This window comes from Salvelinus namaycush, chromosome 7 (assembly GCF_016432855.1).
Source record: "Salvelinus namaycush isolate Seneca chromosome 7, SaNama_1.0, whole genome shotgun sequence".
Classification (NCBI taxonomy): domain Eukaryota; kingdom Metazoa; phylum Chordata; class Actinopteri; order Salmoniformes; family Salmonidae; genus Salvelinus; species Salvelinus namaycush.
In genome coordinates, this window is record NC_052313.1 from 10,789,145 (window position 1) to 10,811,677 (window position 22,533).

At 47.0% G+C, this 22,533-nt stretch overlaps 1 protein-coding gene across 1 annotated transcript in view; it reads right to left on the bottom strand.

Moving 5' to 3' along the window:
• Window positions 1-22,533, bottom strand: part of LOC120050319 (disco-interacting protein 2 homolog C-like) — a 34,952-nt gene that overhangs the window by 10,397 nt on the left and 2,022 nt on the right. The window contains exons 2-25 of the mRNA XM_038996899.1: window positions 21,989-22,060; window positions 21,557-21,658; window positions 21,251-21,376; window positions 20,704-20,893; window positions 19,170-19,450; window positions 18,790-18,987; window positions 18,420-18,511; window positions 18,184-18,294; window positions 17,880-18,003; window positions 17,694-17,803; window positions 17,077-17,179; window positions 16,665-16,729; window positions 16,477-16,570; window positions 16,203-16,322; window positions 15,993-16,107; window positions 15,661-15,800; window positions 15,444-15,580; window positions 14,862-15,070; window positions 14,487-14,601; window positions 8,686-8,887; window positions 3,675-3,775; window positions 2,852-2,932; window positions 1,815-1,938; window positions 1,548-1,669 (exon numbers count right to left, since the gene is read on the bottom strand). Coding sequence (XP_038852827.1) covers window positions 1,548-1,669; window positions 1,815-1,938; window positions 2,852-2,932; window positions 3,675-3,775; window positions 8,686-8,887; window positions 14,487-14,601; window positions 14,862-15,070; window positions 15,444-15,580; window positions 15,661-15,800; window positions 15,993-16,107; window positions 16,203-16,322; window positions 16,477-16,570; window positions 16,665-16,729; window positions 17,077-17,179; window positions 17,694-17,803; window positions 17,880-18,003; window positions 18,184-18,294; window positions 18,420-18,511; window positions 18,790-18,987; window positions 19,170-19,450; window positions 20,704-20,893; window positions 21,251-21,376; window positions 21,557-21,658; window positions 21,989-22,060 — 3,134 coding nt within the window. The remainder of the gene's footprint in view (window positions 1-1,547; window positions 1,670-1,814; window positions 1,939-2,851; window positions 2,933-3,674; window positions 3,776-8,685; window positions 8,888-14,486; window positions 14,602-14,861; window positions 15,071-15,443; window positions 15,581-15,660; window positions 15,801-15,992; window positions 16,108-16,202; window positions 16,323-16,476; window positions 16,571-16,664; window positions 16,730-17,076; window positions 17,180-17,693; window positions 17,804-17,879; window positions 18,004-18,183; window positions 18,295-18,419; window positions 18,512-18,789; window positions 18,988-19,169; window positions 19,451-20,703; window positions 20,894-21,250; window positions 21,377-21,556; window positions 21,659-21,988; window positions 22,061-22,533) is intronic.

The following is a 22,533-nucleotide window of genomic DNA, read 5'->3' on the forward strand; positions in this document are numbered from 1 at the left end:
GTTCACAAACACAAACACACCCCACAGAGCCCCAGGACAACAGCACAATTAGACCCAACCAAATCATGAGAAAACAAAAAGATAATTACTTGACACATTGGAAAGAATTAACAAAAAAACAGAGCAAACTAGAATGCTATTTGGCCCTAAACAGAGAGTACACAGCGGCAGAATACCTGACCACTGTGACTGACCCAAACTTAAGGAAAGCTTTGACTATGTACAGACTCAGTGAGCATAGCCTTGCTATTGAGAAAGGCCGCCGTAGGCAGACATGGCTCTCAAGAGAAGACAGGCTATGTGCTCACTGCCCACAAAATGAGGTGGAAACTGAGCTGCGCTTCCTAACCTCCTGCCCAATGTATGACCATATTAGAGAGACATATTTCCCTCAGATTACACAGATCCACAAAGAATTCGAAAACCAATCCAATTTTGATAAACTCCCATATCTACTGGGTGAAATTCCACAGTGTGCCATCACAGCAGCAAGATTTGTGACCTGTTGCCACAAGAAAAGGGCAACCAGTGAAGAACAAACACCATTGTAAATACAACCCATATTTATGGTTATTTATTTTCCCTTGTGTACTTTAACCATTTGTACATTGTTACAACACTGTATATATATAATATGACATGTGTAATGTCTTTATTGTTTTGAAACTTCTGTATGTGTAATGTTTACTGTTAATTTTTATTGTTTATTTCACTTTTGTATATTATTATTACCTCACTTGCTTTGGCAATGTTAACACATGTTTCCCATGCCAATAAAGCCCCTTGAATTGAATTGAATTGAGTGTGATGGATGAAGAGAGTGAGAGAGAGAGAGAGAGAGAGAGAGAGAGAGAGAGAGAGAGAGATGAAGATGGAGAGAGATGAAGAGAGAGATAGATAGATGAAGAGAGAGAGAGAGAGAGAGAGAGAGAGAGAGAGAGAGAGAGATGAAGAGAGAGAGGGAGATGGATGAAGAGAGAAAGGGAGATGGATGAAGAGATAGAGGGAGATGGATGAAGAGAGAGGGAGATGGATGAAGAGAGAGAGGGATATAGATAGATGAAGAGAGAGAGATAGATGAAGAGAGAGAGGGAGATAGATGAAGAGAGAGAGATAGATGAAGAGAGAGAGATAGATGAAGAGAGAGAGAGTGCAATAGATGAAGAGAGAGAGAAATAGATGGAGAGAGAGGGAGAGATACATGAAGAGAGGGAGACATGAAGAGAGAGAGAGAGAGAGATGAAGAGAGAGAAATAGATGAAGAGAAAGTGCAATAGATGAAGAGAGAGAGATAGATGAAGAGAGAGAGGGAGATAGATGAAGAGAGAGAGGGAGATAGATGAACAGAGAGAGAGTGCAATAGATGAAGAGAGAGAGAAATAGATGGAGAGAGAGGGAGATAGATGAAGGGAGAGAGGGAGATAGATGAAGAGAGAGAGAGATAGATGGAGAGAGATGCTTCTACATTCTCTTTCTCTTCTACCTCCTCTCTACCGGTTGCCTGGGCAGTATTGACCTCTAGTTTACCACAGTCATTGACCTCTCACCTCTACGATCATCTTGACCGTGGGCAGTGTGGTTGATATGTTCTGTGGGTGGGGCGGTCGGACCGTGATAGGAACACAGCCAGCATACAGACAACCGTAGAACGCTGCAATCAGATCTATACCTGTAACACACATAGGAGAGAGAAGTGAAGAGTGTATTTGGGCGTACACATATGCTCTGTGTGTGTGTGCGTGTGCGTGTGCGTGTGCGTGTGTGTGTGTGTGTGTGTGCGCGTGTGCGTGTGCGTGTGTGTGTGTGTGTGTTACCTGGTGGGTAGACCAGTGCTATGTGGTCTCCCTCCTGTAGTCCTCCTCTCTCCAGCAGCAGAGCAGCAACTTTCTCTGCCCTCTTATGGAGCTGAAGACACGTCAGAGAACTAGACACCGCTCCCTAGAGAAAGATGGAGTGATAAAGCGCAATCAGATTCCAATCAGAGTCCATAACAATCAGAGTCCAATCAGAGTCCGTAACAATCAGAGTCCAATCAGAGTCCGTAACAATCAGAGTCCGTAACAATCAGAGTCCGTAACAATCAGAGTCCAATCAGAGTTCTTAACAATCAGAGTCCGTAACAATCAGAGTCCGTAACAATCAGAGTCCGTAACAATCAGAGTCCGTAACAATCAGAGTCGAATCAGAGTTCTTAACAATCAGAGTCCGTAACAATCAGAGTCCAATCAGAGTTCTTAACAATCAGAGTCCGTAACAATCAGAGTCCAATCAGAGTCCGTAACAATCAGAGTCCGTAACAATCCGATTCCAATCAGAGTCCGTAACAATCAGAGTCTGTAACAATCAGAGTCCAATCAGAGTCCGTAACAATCAGATTCCAATCAGAGTCCGTAACAATAAGTCTGTAACAATTAGAGTCCAATCAGAGTCCGTAACAATAAGTCTGTAACAATCAGAGTCCAATCAGAGTCCTTAACAATCAGAGTCCTTAACAATCAGAGTCCGTAACAATCAGAGTCCGTAACAATCAGAGTCCAACTAGAGTCCGTAACAATCAGATTCCAATCAGAGTCTGTAACAATCAGAATCCTTAACAATCAGAGTCCAAAACAATCAGAGTTCTTAACAATTCCATGGCATAAGTGTGTGTGTGTGTGTCAGTGGAGGCTGGTGGGAGGAGCTATAGGAGGACAGGCTCATTGTAAAGGCTGGAATGGAATTCATGGAACGGTATCAAACAAATCAAACATATGGAAACCACATGTTTGACTCTGTTCCTTTTACTCCAGCCCCCACTGCTGTGTGTGTATGTGCATGCATGTGTGTTTGTTTGTGTGTGTGTGTGTGTTACCCGGGAGCTAAGCAGTGTGTAGAGGATGTGTTCAGGCGTAGTCTGAGATCTCCACTGCAGAACCTCTGACAGGAACAGGAACTACAGAACACACAACATGACATGCCATCACAGACTGTGTAATAACTATAATCCATCACAGACTGTGTAATAACTATAATCCATCACAGACTGTGTAATAACTATAATCCATCACAGACTGTGTAATAACTATAATCCATCACAGACTGTGTAATAACTATAATCCATCACAGACTGTGTAATAACTATTATCCATCACAGACTGTGTAATAACTATAATCCATCACAGACTGTGTAATAACTATAATCCATCACAGACTGTGTAATAACTATTATCCATCACAGACTGTGTAATAACTATAATCCATCACAGACTGTGTAATAACTATAATCCATCACAGACTGTGTAATAACTATAATCCATCACAGACTGTGTAATAACTATAATCCATCACAGACTGTGTAATAACTATAATCCATCACAGACTGTGTAATAACTATAATCCATCACAGACTGTGTAATAACTATAATCCATCACAGACTGTGTAATAACTATAATCCATCACAGACTGTGTAATAACTATAATCCATCACAGACTGTGTAATAACTATAATCCATCACAGACTGTGTAATAACTATAATCCATCACAGACTGTGTAATAACTATAATCCATCACAGACTGTGTAATAACTATAATCCATCACAGACTGTGTAATAACTATAATCCATCACAGTTTAAAACACATTATAAAATCCTGTGTGTATGTCAGGGGGAAGAAATACACAAACGATGTGTTACCTGGTCATTGTCATCAGTTTGTCCCAGGTCTCTGCCACTGGCCATAGCGATCCTCTTCCCAGACACCAGGTTCCCCACCATCACAGACGCAGGACCAATCTCTACAACACACACACAACACACACAACACACACACACACGAGGTCAGGACACATCCAAAACATGATTTGAATGACCAGATACAACAAGCAGCTTGAGAGCTATAAGAGCTAACAATGTTCTTCAGCTTTCCGGCAAAGTTTCTCCTCATCGTTCACTAAATTCTAAATTCATTTTCATTCCAAGATGGCGTAGCAGTCAGGCGTCTTTTGTCTTCATCTTGTCGTGTCCTATGTATATATTTTTTTAGATCTATTTTCTTCGCATATCTTTTTTTTATATTTTTCTTAACCCCAACCTCAATATACTCTCCTGCAACCCGCCTCACCCAATGTGGTATGGATCTGCTATTTTCTTTACTCTGGAACCGGAACCCCCAACAGAAGCTAGCCAGCTAACTAGCTGCTAGTTAGTAGTCAGCTAGCCACTGCTAGTGGCCATCGGCTAACCTTTAGCCCGGACAACTCCTGCCAGTCTGCACAACGCGATTCAACCCAGAGCTTATCGGACTTCTTTTTCTCCATATCCCCGGATTCCTACCGGATTCCTACCAAGCTCTGAACCTCTTCACCTGGATCATCGCAGTTAGCTAGCTGCTATCCTATTGGGTTCTCCTGGCTAATCTCTATGTCCCGAAGCAAGCACCAATTAGCCTGAAGCTAGCCTATGCTAGGCCCATCTCCCGGCTAGCCGAAGAGGTCCATCAGCCACTCCTTGGGCTATAATACCTATTTTGCCAATTGGCCTGGACCCCTTAAATTGCTGATACGGAGCCCCGCCGATCCATCACGACTGGACTACCGACATAACAGGCTCCTCCGTCGCGACGTCCCCTGCCCATCTGCTAGCCTGATCACTACGGCTCGCTAGCTGTCTACAGCATACTGGACTGTTAGCTTAAGAGGTCCATCAGCCAATTTTTTGGGCTACTATACCTATTTTGCCAATTGGCCTGGACCCTTTTACTACACGGACACCTGCTGATCCATCACGACTGGTCTGCCGATGTAACCGCACGAAGGGGCTACAACAGACTCCTCGGGTCGTGACGTCCCTCTAAGGCCTGCTAGCCCCAGCCCGCTAGCTGTCTGAATCGCCGTGTCTCCAGCCCGCCCAGCTACACACTGAACCCAATGATCACTCGTCTACGCATGCCTCTCCCTAATGTCAGTATGCCTTGTCCATTGCTGTTTTGGTTAGTGATTATTGTCTTATTTCACTGTAGAGCCTCCAGCCCTGCTCAATATGCCTCAGCTAACCCTCTTGTCCCACCTCCCACACATGCAGTGACCTCACCTGGTTTAATTAATGTCTCTAGAGACAATACCTCTCTCATCATCACTCAATGCCTAGGTTCACCTCCACTGTATTCACATCCTACCATACCTTTGTCTGTATATTATGCATTGAATCTATTCTACCGCGCCTAGAAACCTGCTCCTTTTACTCTCTGTTCCGAACACACTACACAACCAGTTCTTATAGCCTTTAGCCATACCCTTATCCTACTCCTCCTCTGCTCCTCCTGGTGATGTAGAGGTTAATCCAGGCCCTGCAGTGCCTAGCTCCACTCCCATGCCCCAGGCGCTCTCATTTATTGACTTCTGTAACCGTAAAAGCCTTGGTTTCATGCATGTTAACATTAGAAGCCTCCTCCCTAAGTTTGTTTTATTCACTGCTTTAGCACACTCTGCCAACCCGGATGTGCAAGTCATGTCTAAATCCTGGCTTAGGAAGGCCACCAAAACCCCTGAAATTTCCATCCCTAACTATAACATTTTAGGACAAGATAGAACTGCCAAAGTGGGCGAAGTTGCAATCTACTGCAGATATAGCCTGCAGTTCTGTCTAACTATCCAGGTCTGTGCCCAAACAATTTGAGCTTCTACTTTTAAAAATCTACCTTTCCAGAAACAAGTCTCTCACCGTTGCCGCTTGCTATAGACCACCTTATGCCCCAGCTGTGCCCTGGACACCATATGTGAATTGATTGCCCCCCATCTATCTTCAGAGCTCGTGCTGCTAGGTGACCTAAACTGGGACATGCTTAAGACCCCGGCCATCCTACAATCTAAGCTTGATGCCCTCAATCTCACACAAATTATCAATGAACCTACCAGGTACAACCCTAAATCCGTAAACACAGGCACCCTCATAGATATCCTAACCAACCTGCCCTCTAAATACACCTCTGCTGTCTTCAACCAGGATCTCAGCGATCACTGTCTCATTGCTTGCATCCATAATGGGTCTGCGGTCAAACAACCAGCCCTCATCACTGTCAAACGCTCCCTAAAACACTTCAGCGAGCAGGCCTTTCTAATCGACCTGGCCCGCGTATCCTGGAAGGATATTGACCTCATTCCGTCAGTAGAAGATGCCTGGTTATTCTTTAAAAGTGCTTTCCTCACCATCTTCAATAAACACGCCCCATTCAAAAAAATGTAGAACCAGGAACAGATGTAGCCCGTGGTTCACTCCAGACCTGACTGCCATTGACCAGCACAAAAACATCCGGTGGCGTTCTGCATTAGAATCAAATAGCCCCCCCGATATGCAACTTTTCAGGGAAAATAGGAACCAATATACACAGGCAGTTAGGAAAGCAAAGGCAAGCTTTTTCAAACATAAATTTGCATCCTGCAGCACAAACTTAAAAAAGTTCTGGGACACTGTAAAGTCCATGGGGAATAAGAGCACCTCCTCCCAGCTGCCCACTGCACTGAGGCTAGGAAACACTGTCACCACCGATAAATCCATGATAATTGAACATTTCAATAACCATTTTTCTACGGCTGGGTATGCTTTCCACCTGGCTACCCCTAACCCGGTCAACAGCACTGCACCCCCCACAGCAACTTGCCAAAACCTCCCCCATTTCTCCTTCACCCAAATCCAGATAGCTGATGTTCTGAAAGAGCTGCAAAATCTGGACCCCTACAAATCAGCTGGGCTAGACAATCTGGACCCTCTCTTTCTAAAATTATCAGCCGAAATTGTTGCAACCCCTATTACTAGCCTGTTCAACCTCTCTTTCGTATCGTCTGAGATTCCTAAAGATTGGAAAGCTGCCGTGGTCATCCCCCTCTTCAAAGGGGGAGACACTCTAGACCCAAACTACTACAGACCTATATCTATATCTATCCTCTTTAAAAGCCAAGTTAACAAACAGATCACCGACCATTTCGAAACCCATCGTACCTTCTCCCCTATGCAATCTGGTTTCCGAGCTGGTCATGGGTGCACCTCAGCCACGCTCACGGTCCTAAATGATATCATAACCTCCATCGATAAGAGACAATACTGTGCAGCTGTATTCATCGACCTGGTCAAGGCTTTCGATTCTATCAATCACCACATTCTTATCGGCAGACTCAACAGCCTTGGTTTCTCAAATGACTGCCTCGCCTGGTTCACCAACTATTTCTCAGACAGAGTTCAGTGTGTCAAATCGGAGGGCCTGTTGTCTGGACCTCTGGCAGTCTCTATGGGGGTGCCACAGGGTTCAATTCTCATGCAGACTCTTTTCTCTGTATACATCAATGATGTCGCTCTTGCTGCTGGTGATTCTTTGATCCACCTCTACGCAGACGATACCATTCTGTATACTTCTGGCCCTTCTTTGGACACTGTGTTAACAACCTCCAGACGAGCTTCAATGCCATACAACTCTCCTTACGTGGCCTCGAACTGCTCTTAAATGAAAGTAAAACTAAATGTATGCTCTTCAACCGATCGCTACCAGCACCTGCCCGCCCGTCCAGCATCACTACTCTGGACGGTTCTGAGTTAGAATATGTGTACATCTACAAATACCTAGGTGTCTGGTTAGACTGTAAACTCTCCTTCCAGACTCACATTAAGCATCTCCAATCCAAAATTAAATCTAGAATTGGCTTCCTATTTCGCAACAAAGCATCCTTCGCTCATGCTGCCAAACATACCCTCGTGAAACTGACTATCCTACCGATCCTTGACTTCGGCGATGTCATTTATAAAATAGCCTCCAACACTCTAATCAGCAAATTGGATGCAGTCTATCACAGTGCCATCCGTTTTGTCACCAAAGCCCGATATACTACCCACCACTGCGACCTGTATGCTCTCGTCGGCTGGCCCTTGCTTCATATTCGTCGCCAAACCCACTGGCTCCAGGTCATCTATAAGTCTTTGCTAGGTAAAGCCACGCCTTATCTCAGCTCACTGGTCACCATAGCAGCACCCACCTGTAGCACGCGCTCCAGCAGGTATATTTCACTGGTCACCCCCAAAGCCAATTCTTCCTTTGGCCACCTTTCCTTCCAGTTCTCTGCTGCCAATGACTGGAACGAATTGCAAAAATCACTGAAGCTGGAGTCTCATATCTCCCTCACTAACTTTAAGCACCAGCTGTCAGAGCAACTCACAGATCACTGCACCTGTACATAGCCCATCTGTAAATAGCCTATCCAACTACCTCATCCCCATACTGTTATTCATTTTTTTGCTCTTTTGCACCCCAGTATCTCTACTTGCACATTCAGCTTCTGCACATCTATCACTCCAGTCTCTATCACTCCAGTGTTTAATTGCTAAATTGTAATTATTTCACCACTATGGCATATGTATTGCCTTTACCTCCCTTATCTTACCTCATTTGCACACTGTATATAGACTTTTTTTCCTATTGTGTTATTGGCTGTGTGTTTTGTTTAGTCCATGTGTAACTCTGTGTTGTTGTTTGTGTCGCACTGCTTTGCTTTATCTTGGCCAGGTCGCAGTTGTAAATGAGAACTTGTTCTCAACTAGCCTACCTGTTTAAATAATGGTGAAATAAAAAATACTAAAATAAAATCAGCTCTTCTAAACTGTCTCTCTGTGTGTGTCTCTCTCTCTCTCCCTCTCTCTCTCTCGCTCTCTCTCTCTCTCTCACCTGGTTGTTTCTGTCGTGGTTTGGGCAGGTTGGTAACACAGGTGTGAGGACACATGAGGACATTACAGGGGTGCAGCCCCCCCTCCAGGTACAGCTGTTTGGTCTCAGAAAGGTGTAGACCCCCCAGGGGGGTCTTAGGGAGGCTGTTGGCTGGAACTAACCCCAGGCAGAACACACCCACACCATGGATACTGTCTATCGCCTGTCAATTAAAAACACACACACACACACACACACACACACACACACACACACACACACACACACACACACACACACACACACACACACACACACACACACACACACACACACACACACACACACACACACACACACACACACACACACACACAGGGGAGGAGACGAGATCATGAAAAACCTCTAACAATTTCCCAGGTGCAAGGTAGAAAAAAGTTGTTTGAATTGACTCTAAATAACATACACTGTTTCGCTCATTCACACATTTTAACTGGTCTGGTTGCATTATGGTCGTACTGTGGTCGTGTTGAGGTGGTGGTACCTGCATTATGGTCATGTTGAGGTAGTGTTAACTGCATTATGGTCATGTTGAGGTAGTGTTACCTGCATTATGGTCGTACTGTGGTCGTGTTGAGGTAGTGTTACCTGCATTATGGTCATGTTGAGGTAGTGTTACCTGCATTATGGTCGTACTGTGGTCGTGTTGAGGTAGTGTTACCTGCATTATGGTCGTACTGTGGTCATGTTGAGGTAGTGTTACCTGCATTATGGTCATGTTGAGGTAGTGTTACCTGCATTATGGTCGTGTTGAGGTAGTGTTACCTGCATTATGGTCGTGTTGAGGTAGTGTTACCTGCATTATGGTCGTACTGTGGTCGTGTTGAGGTAGTGTTACCTGCATTATGGTCGTACTGTGGTCGAGTTGCGGTGATGTTACCTGCATTATGGTCATGTTGAGGTAGTGTTACCTGCATTATGGTCGTACTGTGGTCATGTTGAGGTGGTGTTACCTGCATTATGGTCGTACTGTGGTCGTGTTGAGGTAGTGTTACATGTATTATGGTCATGTTGAGGTAGTGTTACCTGCATTATGGTCGTACTGTGGTCGTGATGAGGTAGTGTTACCTGCATTATGGTCATGTTGAGGTAGTGTTACCTGCATTATGGTCGTACTGTGGTCATGTTGAGGTAGTGTTACCTGCATTATGGTCGTACTGTGGTCATGTTGAGGTGGTGTTACCTGCATTATGGTCGTACATTGGTCGTGTTGAGGTGGTGTTACCTGCATTATGGTCATGTTGAGGTTGTGTTACCTGCATTATGGTCATGTTGAGGTAGTGTTACCTGCATTATGGTCATACTGTGGTCGTGTTGAGGTAGTGTTACCTGCATTATGGTCGTACTGTGGTCGTGTTGCGGTGGTGTTACCTGCATTATGGTCATGTTGAGGTAGTGTTACCTGCATTATGGTCGTACTGTGGTCGTGTTGCGGTGGTGTTACCTGCATTATGGTCATGTTGAGGTAGTGTTACCTGCATTATGGTCGTACTGTGGTCATGTTGAGGTAGTGTTACCTGCATTATGGTCATGTTGAGGTAGTGTTACCTGCATTATGGTCGTACTGTGGTCGTGTTGAGGTAGTGTTACCTGCATTATGGTCGTACTGTGGTCATGTTGAGGTAGTGTTACCTGCATTATGGTCGTGTTGAGGTAGTGTTACCTGCATTATGGTCGTACTGTGGTCATGTTGAGGTAGTGTTACCTGCATTATGGTCGTGTTGAGGTAGTGTTACCTGCATTATGGTCGTACTGTGGTTGTGTTGAGGTAGTGTTACCTGCATTATGGTCGTGTTGAGGTAGTGTTACCTGCATTATGGTCGTACTGTGGTCATGTTGAGGTAGTGTTACCTGCATTATGGTCGTACTGTGGTCGTGTTGAGGTGATGTTACCTGCATTATGGTCGTACTGTGGTCATGTTGAGGTGATGTTACCTGCATTATGGTCATGTTGAGGTAGTGTTACCTGCATTATGGTCGTACTGTGGTCATGTTGAGGTGGTGTTACCTGCATTATGGTCGTACTGTGGTCATGTTGAGGTAGTGTTACCTGCATTATGGTCGTACTGTGGTCGTGTTGAGGTAGTGTTACCTGCATTATGGTCGTGTTGAGGTAGTGTTACCTGCATTATGGTTGCACTGTGGTCATGTTGAGGTAGTGTTACCTGCATTATGGTCGTACTGTGGTCATGTTGAGGTGGTGTTACCTGCATTATGGTCGTACTGTGGTCATGTTGAGGTGGTGTTACCTGCATTATGGTCATGTTGAGGTAGTGTTACCTGCATTATGGTCATACTGTGGTCATGTTGAGGTGGTGTTACCTGCATTATGGTCGTACGGTAGGGTGATGTTGTGGTGGTGTTACCTGCATTATGGTCGTACTGTGGTCGTGTTGAGGTGGTGTTACCTGCATTATGGTCATGTTGAGGTAGTGTTACCTGCATTATGGTCGTACTGTGGTCATGTTGAGGTGGTGTTACCTGCATTATGGTCGTACGGTAGGGTGATGTTGTGGTGGTGTTACCTGCATTATGGTCGTACTGTGGTCGTGTTGTGGTGGTGTTACCTGCATTATGGTCGTACTGTGGTCATGTTGAGGTGGTGTTACCTGCATTATGGTCGTACGGTAGGGTGATGTTGTGGTGATGTTACCTGCATTATGGTCGTACGGTCGGGTGATGTTGATGTGGTGTTACCTGCATTATGGTCGTACGGTAGGGTGATGTTGAGGTGGTGTTACCTGCATTATGGTCGTACGGTAGGGTGATGTTGTGGTGGTGTTACCTGCATTATGGTCATACGGTAGGGTGATGTTGTGGTGGTGTTACCTGCATTATGGTCATACGGTAGGGTGATGTTGTGGTGGTGTTACCTGCATTATGGTCGTACGGTAGGGTGATGTTGTGGTAGTGTTACCTGCATTATGGTCGTACGGTAGGGTGATGTTGTGGTGGTGTTACCTGCATTATGGTCGTACGGTAGGGTGATGTTGTGGTGGTGTTACCTGCATTATGGTCATACGGTAGGGTGATGTTGAGGTGGTGTTACCTGCATTATGGTCGTACGGTAGGGTGATGTTGAGGTGGTGTTACCTGCATTATGGTCATACGGTAGGGTGATGTTGAGGTGGTGTTACCTGCATTATGGTCGTACGGTAGGGTGATGTTGAGGTGGTGTTACCTGCATTATGGTCATGTTGAGGTAGTGTTACCTGCATTATGGTCGTACTGTGGTCGTGTTGAGGTAGTGTTACCTGCATTATGGTCGTACTGTGGTCGTGTTGAGGTAGTGTTACATGTATTATGGTCATGTTGAGGTAGTGTTACCTGCATTATGGTCGTACTGTGGTCGTGATGAGGTAGTGTTACCTGCATTATGGTCGTACTGTGGTCATGTTGAGGTGGTGTTACCTGCATTATGGTCATGTTGAGGTAGTGTTACCTGCATTATGGTCGTACTGTGGTCATGTTGAGGTAGTGTTACCTGCATTATGGTCGTACTGTGGTCGTGTTGAGGTAGTGTTACCTGCATTATGGTCGTGTTGAGGTAGTGTTACCTGCATTATGGTCATGTTGAGGTAGTGTTACCTGCATTATGGTCGTACTGTGGTCGTGTTGAGGTAGTGTTACCTGCATTATGGTCGTACTGTGGTCATGTTGAGGTGGTGTTACCTGCATTATGGTCGTACATTGGTCGTGTTGAGGTGGTGTTACCTGCATTATGGTCATGTTGAGGTTGTGTTACCTGCATTATGGTCATGTTGAGGTAGTGTTACCTGCATTATGGTCATACTGTGGTCGTGTTGAGGTAGTGTTACCTGCATTATGGTCGTACTGTGGTCGTGTTGCGGTGGTGTTACCTGCATTATGGTCATGTTGAGGTAGTGTTACCTGCATTATGGTCGTACTGTGGTCATGTTGAGGTAGTGTTACCTGCATTATGGTCATGTTGAGGTAGTGTTACCTGCATTATGGTCGTACTGTGGTCGTGTTGAGGTAGTGTTACCTGCATTATGGTCGTACTGTGGTCATGTTGAGGTAGTGTTACCTGCATTATGGTCGTGTTGAGGTAGTGTTACCTGCATTATGGTCGTACTGTGGTCATGTTGAGGTAGTGTTACCTGCATTATGGTCGTGTTGAGGTAGTGTTACCTGCATTATGGTCGTACTGTGGTTGTGTTGAGGTAGTGTTACCTGCATTATGGTCGTGTTGAGGTAGTGTTACCTGCATTATGGTCGTACTGTGGTCATGTTGAGGTAGTGTTACCTGCATTATGGTCGTACTGTGGTCATGTTGAGGTGGTGTTACCTGCATTATGGTCGTACTGTGGTCATGTTGAGGTGATGTTACCTGCATTATGGTCGTACTGTGGTCATGTTGAGGTAGTGTTACCTGCATTATGGTCGTGTTGAGGTAGTGTTACCTGCATTATGGTCGTACTGTGGTCATGTTGAGGTAGTGTTACCTGCATTATGGTCGTACTGTGGTCATGTTGAGGTGGTGTTACCTGCATTATGGTCGTACTGTGGTCGTGTTGAGGTAGTGTTACATGTATTATGGTCATGTTGAGGTAGTGTTACCTGCATTATGGTCGTACTGTGGTCGTGATGAGGTAGTGTTACCTGCATTATGGTCATGTTGAGGTGGTGTTACCTGCATTATGGTCGTACTGTGGTCATGTTGAGGTAGTGTTACCTGCATTATGGTCGTACTGTGGTCGTGTTGAGGTAGTGTTACCTGCATTATGGTCGTGTTGAGGTAGTGTTACCTGCATTATGGTCGTACTGTGGTCATGTTGAGGTGGTGTTACCTGCATTATGGTCGTACTGTGGTCATGTTGAGGTGGTGTTACCTGCATTATGGTCATGTTGAGGTAGTGTTACCTGCATTATGGTCGTACTGTGGTCATATTGAGGTGGTGTTACCTGCATTATGGTCGTACGGTAGGGTGATGTTGTGGTGGTGTTACCTGCATTATGGTCGTACGGTAGGGTGATGTTGTGGTGATGTTACCTGCATTATGGTCGTACGGTCGGGTGATGTTGAGGTGGTGTTACCTGCATTATGGTCCTACGGTAGGGTGATGTTGTGGTGGTGTTACCTGCATTATGGTCGTACGGTAGGGTGATGTTGTGGTGGTGTTACTTCCATTATGGTCGTACGGTAGGGTGATGTTGTGGTGGTGTTACCTGCATTATGGTCGTACGGTAGGGTGATGTTGAGGTGGTGTTACCTGCATTATGGTCGTACGGTAGGGTGATGTTGTGGTGGTGTTACATGCATTATGGTCGTACGGTAGGGTGATGTTGTGGTGGTGTTACCTGCATTATGGTCGTACGGTAGGGTGATGTTGTGGTGGTGTTACCTGCATTATGGTCGTACGGTAGGGTGATGTTGTGGTGGTGTTACCTGCATTATGGTCGTACGGTAGGGTGATGTTGTGGTGGTGTTACCTGCATTATGGTCGTACGGTAGGGTGATGTTGTGGTGGTGTTACCTGCATTATGGTCGTACGGTAGGGTGATGTTGTGGTAGTGTTACCTGCATTATGGTCGTACGGTAGGGTGATGTTGTGGTAGTGTTACCTGCATTATGGTCGTACGGTAGGGTGATGTTGTGGTGGTGTTACCTGCATTATGGTCGTACGGTAGGGTGATGTTGTGGTGGTGTTACCTGCATTATGGTCGTACGGTAGGGTGATGTTGTGGTGGTGTTACCTGCATTATGGTCGTACGGTAGGGTGATGTTGTGGTGGTGTTACCTGCAGCACACGGCTCATCCACTGGAAGCTGTCCTCCTCAGTAGAGTCTGGTCTCTGCTCTGCTACGACCACGATACGCTCATCACGCAGCACGGTCACACTGAACACTGCTATCCTGGAGGCAGGCAGGTAGGCAGGCAGGCAGGCAGGCAGGCAGGCAGGCAGGCAGGCAGGCAGGCAGGCAGGCAGGAAGGCAGGCAGGCAGACAGAGTTAGATGGTTAGTGTAGTATCAGTATGTTCTCTAACTGCCATCTTTTACATGGAGAGTACAGTGAGTACAGACGGAGAATAGTATTCCCTATGTAGTGCACTACAACATGTGGCTCTATCATTTACAGTGTCTTTGCCCAAAACAATACTGCACGATTGCATACCTCCCTCTGTAGATGAATTTCATTGGCTCCACGGCCAGTGCGGTGGCTATGATGTCATCAGCGTTATGTCTGCGTCCGCTGACCACAATGAGGCCGTCCATCTTGCCGGAGATAAACACCAGACCACCTGGACCCACGAAGCCCAGCAGCCCCGTACGGACAAACGCATACTCACTGACCAGGCCTCCACCGGATGCTACAGGGAACACCTACACACACACACACACACACACACACACACACACACACACACACACACACACACACACACACACACACACACACACACACACACACACACACACACACACACACACACACACACACACGCACAAGCGCACACACACGCACGCACACGCGCACACACGCACATGCACACACACCAGCACGCACATGCACACACACCAGCACGCACATGCACACGCACACACACTCACAAACACACTCACACACATTATACACCCACATTATACACACATATTATGTCATGAACAAACACCCACACCAATGGTGTACATGCTATACACACAGTACAAATGGCCATTATATGTAAGTTACACACACAAACCCTACTGTCCTCACCTCAAAGGTGTTCTTGGTCATGCCTGTCAGTCCGTAGTAGGATGTTCCCGTGGCAACGGAACACACACACAGCTCCCCGATCTCATCTGTCTTACACAGGAGAGGCACACCGTCTGGCTTCACCACACACACCAGGGCTGGAGACAGAACACACACACTGCACAACTGGAGCTGAAGAAGAGAGCAGGCCTAACCACACACACACACACACCCCTACCTCCAGGCATGACAGTGCCCACATCCTGCACAGTGAGGACTGACAGGCGTTCCTCCGTGTCGACGCGGACCACACTGTAACTCAGACCCTGCATGGAGAGAACACCTCGTCCTGGTGGCTGGCTACTGTCCTCCACTGGCCTGGATCAGAGAGGGACAGATATAAAGGACTGATCTCACTGATGATGATGGTAGTGTCCCCTCAGCCACTTAACGTTGACAGAATCTTTTCCCAAACCAACAAAATATTAAGCCTGTTACTCAGAATGAATGCTGCTGCTGCTGATGGTGTGTTTGTGTGCTTATTCAGGGGATAGTGTAGACGGAGCCTACCTTCTGATGGCAACAGTCAGTGCCTCGGGGGAGCTGGCACAGGGACAGATGACCTCTGACCTTAAGCCTTTACTCTGGAACACATTGAGGAATGCATCACAGGACGAGATAGACCCTGGAGAAGGAGAGGAGAGAAGAAAAGAGAGGACTAAGAGAAAAAAAGAGAGGACTAAGAGAAAAATAGCTCGATAGATAGGAAGTGAGAGTTACAAGGGTTCGATCCGTCGGCGACCAGCAGCATACGGAGGGAACTCAGGCTGATGTCCTTCTGCTCTCTGTGGGCCACCAGAGCCCAGTGCATGTCCCTGGACTTTACACACGCTACCTTGGCTGGAGAGAAACACACACAGTGTTGACATCAGTGTTAACGCAAAGTTAAGATCAAATACTTCCTGAATGATTTACAAATGACTTCATAACAATATCTTGTAGATTGACATATGCATTTACTATTGAGTGGTTGATTGACAGGTGGGTGTCTGACCTTTAAAGTGATAGACCTTTTGTATCCAGGACAACGGGTTGACCTTCATCAGAGAATAGGGAACGCTGATCACATGCATCATATTCATCACGCTCTGGAGATAGGAGATACACATAACCTTTAACCTCTAACCCTTAACCCCTTATCATACTTTCCCTGACAACATGACCTGTAGCAGCAGGTCTTACCGTGAGGATGCCGTGCCACAGTCCCACGTCCTTCTTAAAGTCTAGAACATTCACTATGGTCTCCGCTGCAGAGAGAGAGGGGAGACGGGTTGGAGGGAGTGGGGGAGCAAGAGTTGGAGGGAGACAAAGAGAGAGACAGACGTCAAGAGATCACTGAAGCGAAAGAAAGCGTTAGAGAGATTACCTGGCAGAGTGTGTGTGTGTGTGAGTGAGTGTGTGAGTGAGTGTGTGAGTGAGTGTGAGAGAGAGAGAGAGAGAAACAGAGAGAGAGGGGGAGAGAGAGAGAAACAAAGAGGTCAGAGGTCCAAGAGAGAGAGAGAGAGAGAGAGAGAGAGAGAGAGAGAGAGAGAGAGAGAGAGAGAGAGAGAGAGAGAGAGAGTGTTGTGTGTGTAGAGTGTGTGTCTTACAGTACCTTCTGTGTAGCCACAGGACTGTGTGAGGGCTTGGCAGTGAGTCAGCAGAGCGATCCTCATCACCGTGACTCCCAGCACACTCCCATCCTTACAGGTCTTGTACTGGGAGGAGAGAGAGAGAGAGGGAAACAGAGAGAGAGGGGGCGAGAGAGAGAAACAGAGAGAGAGGGGGAGAGAGAGAGAGAAACAGAGAGAGAGGGGGAGAGAGAGAGAAACAGAGAGAGAGGGGGAGAGAGAGAGAGAAACAGAGAGGTCAGAGGTCCAAGAGAGAGAGAGAGAGAGAAACAGAGAGAGAAGGGGAGAGAGAGAGAGAGAGAGAAACAGAGAGAGAGGGGGGAGAGAGAGAGAGAGAAACATAGAGAGAGGGGGAGAGAGAGAGAAACAGAGAGAGAGGGGGAGAGAGAGATAGGGAGAGCGAGAGAGAGCGAGAGCGAGAGAGAGAGAGAAACATAGAGAGAGAGAGAGAGAGAGAGAGAGAGAGAGAGAGAGTTAAAGCAGTGGTATGGTGTAGAGTAACAAATACATACATTAAAACCCCTTAGGGTTCTGTTAAAGCAATTTGGATTGATTTACATTAGAAGCTCTCTTTGTAATGGAAATGTAATGAACGTATTACCTCTATATATGCTGTGTCGCTGTTTGCATCTTTGATGTGAGGGAACCAGTCTCTGGGAGGCTTGGAGAGATGCTTCGACTCAGTCACAAACCACAGCAGCTTAGGCCATCCTAGAGAGACAGAGAATACACTGTTGAGGAACTAGACGACGAGGACACATGCTCATGCACGCACACATACACTTACCTCTGAACTGTGGTATCTCTCCTGTAGCACTCTTGGGCAGGCCTTTATGGCAGGCATCACTGGTCAGCGCCACGGTAACCCCACAGCTACCCAATAGGAAGCCAATCTGCTGGCTGCCAGCATCCTATTGGACAAGACAGACATGTTCAGGTCCAACACAAACACTCCTATACGTGCTTGAATGTGCTTATTGCTTATACAACACAACAACCAGTATGCGAATGAAACAAGGTGTTCCCCATGGCTCTGTGCTTGGACCTCTGACTATTAATTTTTCCCCACACCCAGATTTATGTAGACGTGCCTTGCGTGTGAGGGGCACCTCTATGGGCACAGGGACCACCTCAGCCAGCAGGCAGCCATAGAAGGCCACCATGAAGGCCACCGGGTCATTGTTAGGAAACACTAGCGCCACCTAGGGGATCGGAGGAACACAGGCAGGGAGAAAATATTACAATCCTTCTTGTCCTTAATTGGTTTGTCCTTAATTCCTTAAACTAGTAAAAGTTTTGGAGGGATGGATCTTCTACATGTACTCACCCTGTCCCCCGGTCGCACCATGGGCTCCTGCTTGCTGCCCAGCTTGTGGAGGATGTTAAAGGCCAACTTGACACTTCGAGACCATAACTTCCCTATGGACACAACACAGGGCTGAGTGAGTGTGTGTGTGGCGTGACTGTGTGGCTGTGTGTGTATGTGTGCCACAGGGGGTTGGTTGCACCTTATTGAGGAGGATGGGCGCGTAGTAATGGCTGGAGCGGAATCAGTGGAATGGTATCAAATACATGGTTTCCATGTGTTTGATACCTTTCGATTTACTCCATTCCACTCCATTCCAGCCGTCTTCCCCTCACCAGCCTCCTTTGATGTGTGTATGTGTGTGTGTGTGTGTGTGTGTGTGTGTAGTTACCGTATGTGAGTACATATAGAGGTTTGCCAGTGGTGTCCAGACTGGTGAGACAGGGGGCTTTAGGGCTGATGGTGCCCCAGCGTTGGAGAGCTGCCTCCAGGGAAGGGGGCCAGTTAGTCACCACCCCCAGAGCCTCTCCTCTCACTGCCAACATCTCTGCCCCCTCCGGACGGCGCTGCTTGGGGTCTGGCTGCTGGACTACAGAGACAGAGACTTGTATTGTGAAACAATTACACACACTAGAGATGAATGCATAAACCTTCACTAACCTTTCACTAAATATAAAGACAGAGAAGATAGCTAGATAGCTAGACAGCTAGATTTAAATATGTATGTATTTATTTATTCATTGGACTGATTTATTGGTTGATAGCTCCTACCTTCTAGAAGTTCTTCAAAGTCATCAACGAAGAACTCTCTGAGCGGAGGTCTACGAGGCATTTTCAAGGTGCTCACTAGCTGCTGGATCTTAGCAGACACACGACTGCTGACCGGCACACCGTCTCCAGTCTCCATGCGTTCAGCGTTGCCGTATTTCTGTGTGTTTCGGGCGATGGTTCCTATGTGGCGCTCTGAGTGGGAGTGGGGGTGGGGATGGGAGTGGGAGTGGGAGGAGTCAGATGAGTAGCCAGTTACATCAGGAGGAGCAGAGTGTTTCTCTCCAGAGAGAGAGAGGGAGAGAGAGAGAGAGCGAGAGAGAGAGAGAGAGAGAGGGAGACAAGAGAGAGAAAGAGAGAGAGAGGGAGAGGGAGAGAGAGACAAGAGAGAGGGAGAGAGAGACAAGAGAGAGAGAGAGAGTGGGGGAGAGAGAGAGACAAGAGAGAGATAGGGAGAGAGAGACAAGAGAGAGACAAGAGAGATAGAGAGAGAGAGAGAGACAAGAGAAAGTGAGAGGGAGAGAGAGAGAGGGAGAGAGAGAGAGAGAGAGAGAGAGAGAGAGAGAGAGAGAGAGAGAGAGAGAGAGAGAGAGAGAGAGAGAGAGAGAGAGAGAGAGGGAGAGAGGGAGAGAGAGAGAGACAAGAGAGAGAGGGAGAGAGAGACAAGAGAGAGAGAGAGAGAGAGAGAGGGCGAGAGAGAGAGAGAGAGGGAGAGAGAGACAAGAGAGAGACAGGAGAGATAGAGAGAGAGAGAGCGAGAGAGGGAGAGAGACAAGAGAAAGTGAGAGAGAGAGAGAGAGAGGGAGAGGGAGAGGGAGAGAGAGAGAGAGAGAGACAAGAGAGAGAAAGATAGAGAGAGAGGGAGAGAAAGAGACAAGAGAGAGAAAGAGAGAGAGCGAGGGAGAGGGAGAGAGAGACAAGAGAGAGAGAGAGGGAGAGAGAGACAAGAGAGAGGGAGAGAGAGAGAGAGGGAGAGAGAGACAAGAGAGGGAGAGAGAGAGAGGGAGAGGGAGAGGGAGAGGGAGACAAGAGAGAGAGAGGGAGAGAGAGACAAGAGAGAGAGGGAGAGAGAGAGAGAGAGAGAGGGAGAGGGAGAGAGAGAGGGAGAGAGAACAAAGACAGAGAGAGAGTGAGAGAGAGAGTGTTAAAGCAGTGGTATGGTATATGTATTAAAAAAAGGTCTGTGTAAGTGTGTTTGCATGTGTAAGTGTGTTTGCATGTGTAAGTGTGTGTGCGCGTACTGACCGTCAGACTCCAGTGGTGGAGGCCACAACATATCAGAACCGAACTCACAGGATCTTCTGAGAGAGCCTCCGTTCTCTGCCACGCCCAGAGCTGGCTTACGCTTCAGAGACAGGTGTCCGATAGCTGCAGACACACACATACAGATGTGAACACATATACACACACTGTTACACAAATAAGAAAAGTGAAGTAGTACTCACCGTGGTGTGTTTGTGAGTGGTGAGCTGACACGTGGTGTGACTGGGTCAGGTGTGTGTGTGTGAGGTGGGCGTGTGCCAGGTGTGGGTGTGAGAGGTGTGTGTGTGCGAGCGAGTCGGCCAGTCGTCCTGCGTTGCCGCTGCCGCCGCTCTGAGTGGACGAGGAGGACGAGGAGGTGGAGCCTAGGTGGGCTGGACCTAAGTGGGCGGGGCGAGTCATCCAGTGTTCCATCCCTGGCATATCATCGCCTGGCCCCGCCTCTTCCTCTGAGCCCGACGACGAGTCTGAGCACAGTGGGGACAGTCCTAGTGAGGGTCAGTAACCTTCATACAACCTTCATACATCATAACTACAACCTATCATAGCTAACCAAAACACAACCTAACCCCAACTCTATCTGACCCTGAAGACAGGCCTAGTGAGGGTCAGTAGCCTTCATACAACCTTCATACTACATAACTGCATAGCATAACATATAATTAACGTTACTACAACCTTAATAGAACTTAACTGTATAAGATAATGAGGACAGGCCTAGTAAGAGTTAGTAACCTTTATACAACCTTCATACAGCATAACACTGACATAATCATATCATAACCTGATGTGTGTGTGTGTGTGTGTGTGTGTGTGTGTCTCACCTGGGAGTGTGTAGGCGTCCATGGATGTCTGTACCACCAGCGATCGTCGTTTGGAGGGCATGGGCACTGCCACCTTGCTCTCCACATGTCTGGCTAACACTGCCTGCACCGCCTCACTGTGGACGTCTGGGGGGGAAATGGTGTTGGAGAAAGAAGGAATTGTGTTAGTCAATTTAATCAAAACACTTCTCTCTATATGTTGACTAATATAAGGTCAATCTAAAGTTGAGTCTACCAACGGTTTCCATGACTGTTCTAAGGTGAGGTTCAGTACTGTAGTTAAGGCGTGTGTGTGTTTGTGTGTACCTGAACGATAGCGTTCATCGCGTGTTCCAGAAGAACGCCGTCTGTGGAAGCGAGCGGCAGACGGGGGGGCGAAGAAGGGGCGGTGGGACATACCCTCCATACCTGCACACACACACAGAAAAGCGCACACACATAGAAAAGCGCACATACACACACACACACACACACACACACACACAGAAAAGCACACAAAAATCTATTGAGCGAGACAAAAAGATACAGTCCAAGCCACAGACAGAGATACAAAAATCACCAAACATTCTCAGTGTGGAAGGAGCTTTCAGCATATTGAATATGCTGCTACATTGAGAGTATTGGGAGGACTACAGAGGGACAGAGCCACGGGTTAAAGAAGGAAGGTTAAACCCAGTGGGACTAGAACAGATGTGCTGCACAGTGTTCTACTAGAGGACAGACTGTGTATTAATGTACCTCCAGGATGAGGAATGTAGGCCCTGATCAGCTTAGACCGCTTCTTCTCATAACCCTTCTGTGTGATGTCACCTGGCAGAGAGAGTGGGGGGATAGAAAGAGAGAGAGAGAGAAAGAGAGAGAGAGGGTGGCTGGGAGGGAGGGAGTGAGAGGGTGGAGGGAGAGGAGAGAGAGAGAGAGAGAGAGAGAGAGAGAGAGAGAGAGAGAGAGAGAGAGAGGGTGGGGGAGGAAGGGAGGGAGGGAGTGAGAGAGAGGTTGTTTTGAGTGTAAGAGTATCTGTTTTTTTACGAGGCTTCAGAACACAGAGCCTGCCCTTTTAGTGTGTGTGTGTGTGCGTGTGTGTGTGTGTGTGTGTGTGTGTGTGTGTGTGTGTGTGTGTGTGTGTGTGTGTGTGTGTGTGTGTGTGTGTGTGTGTGTGTGAGAGAGATAGATATATAGAAAAATAGAGACAGTATGAGAGTGAGTGTTTGTATGTCAGTATGTGTGTGTGTGTGTGTGTGTGTGTGTGTGTGTGTGTGTGTGTGTGTGTGTGTGTGTGTGTGTGT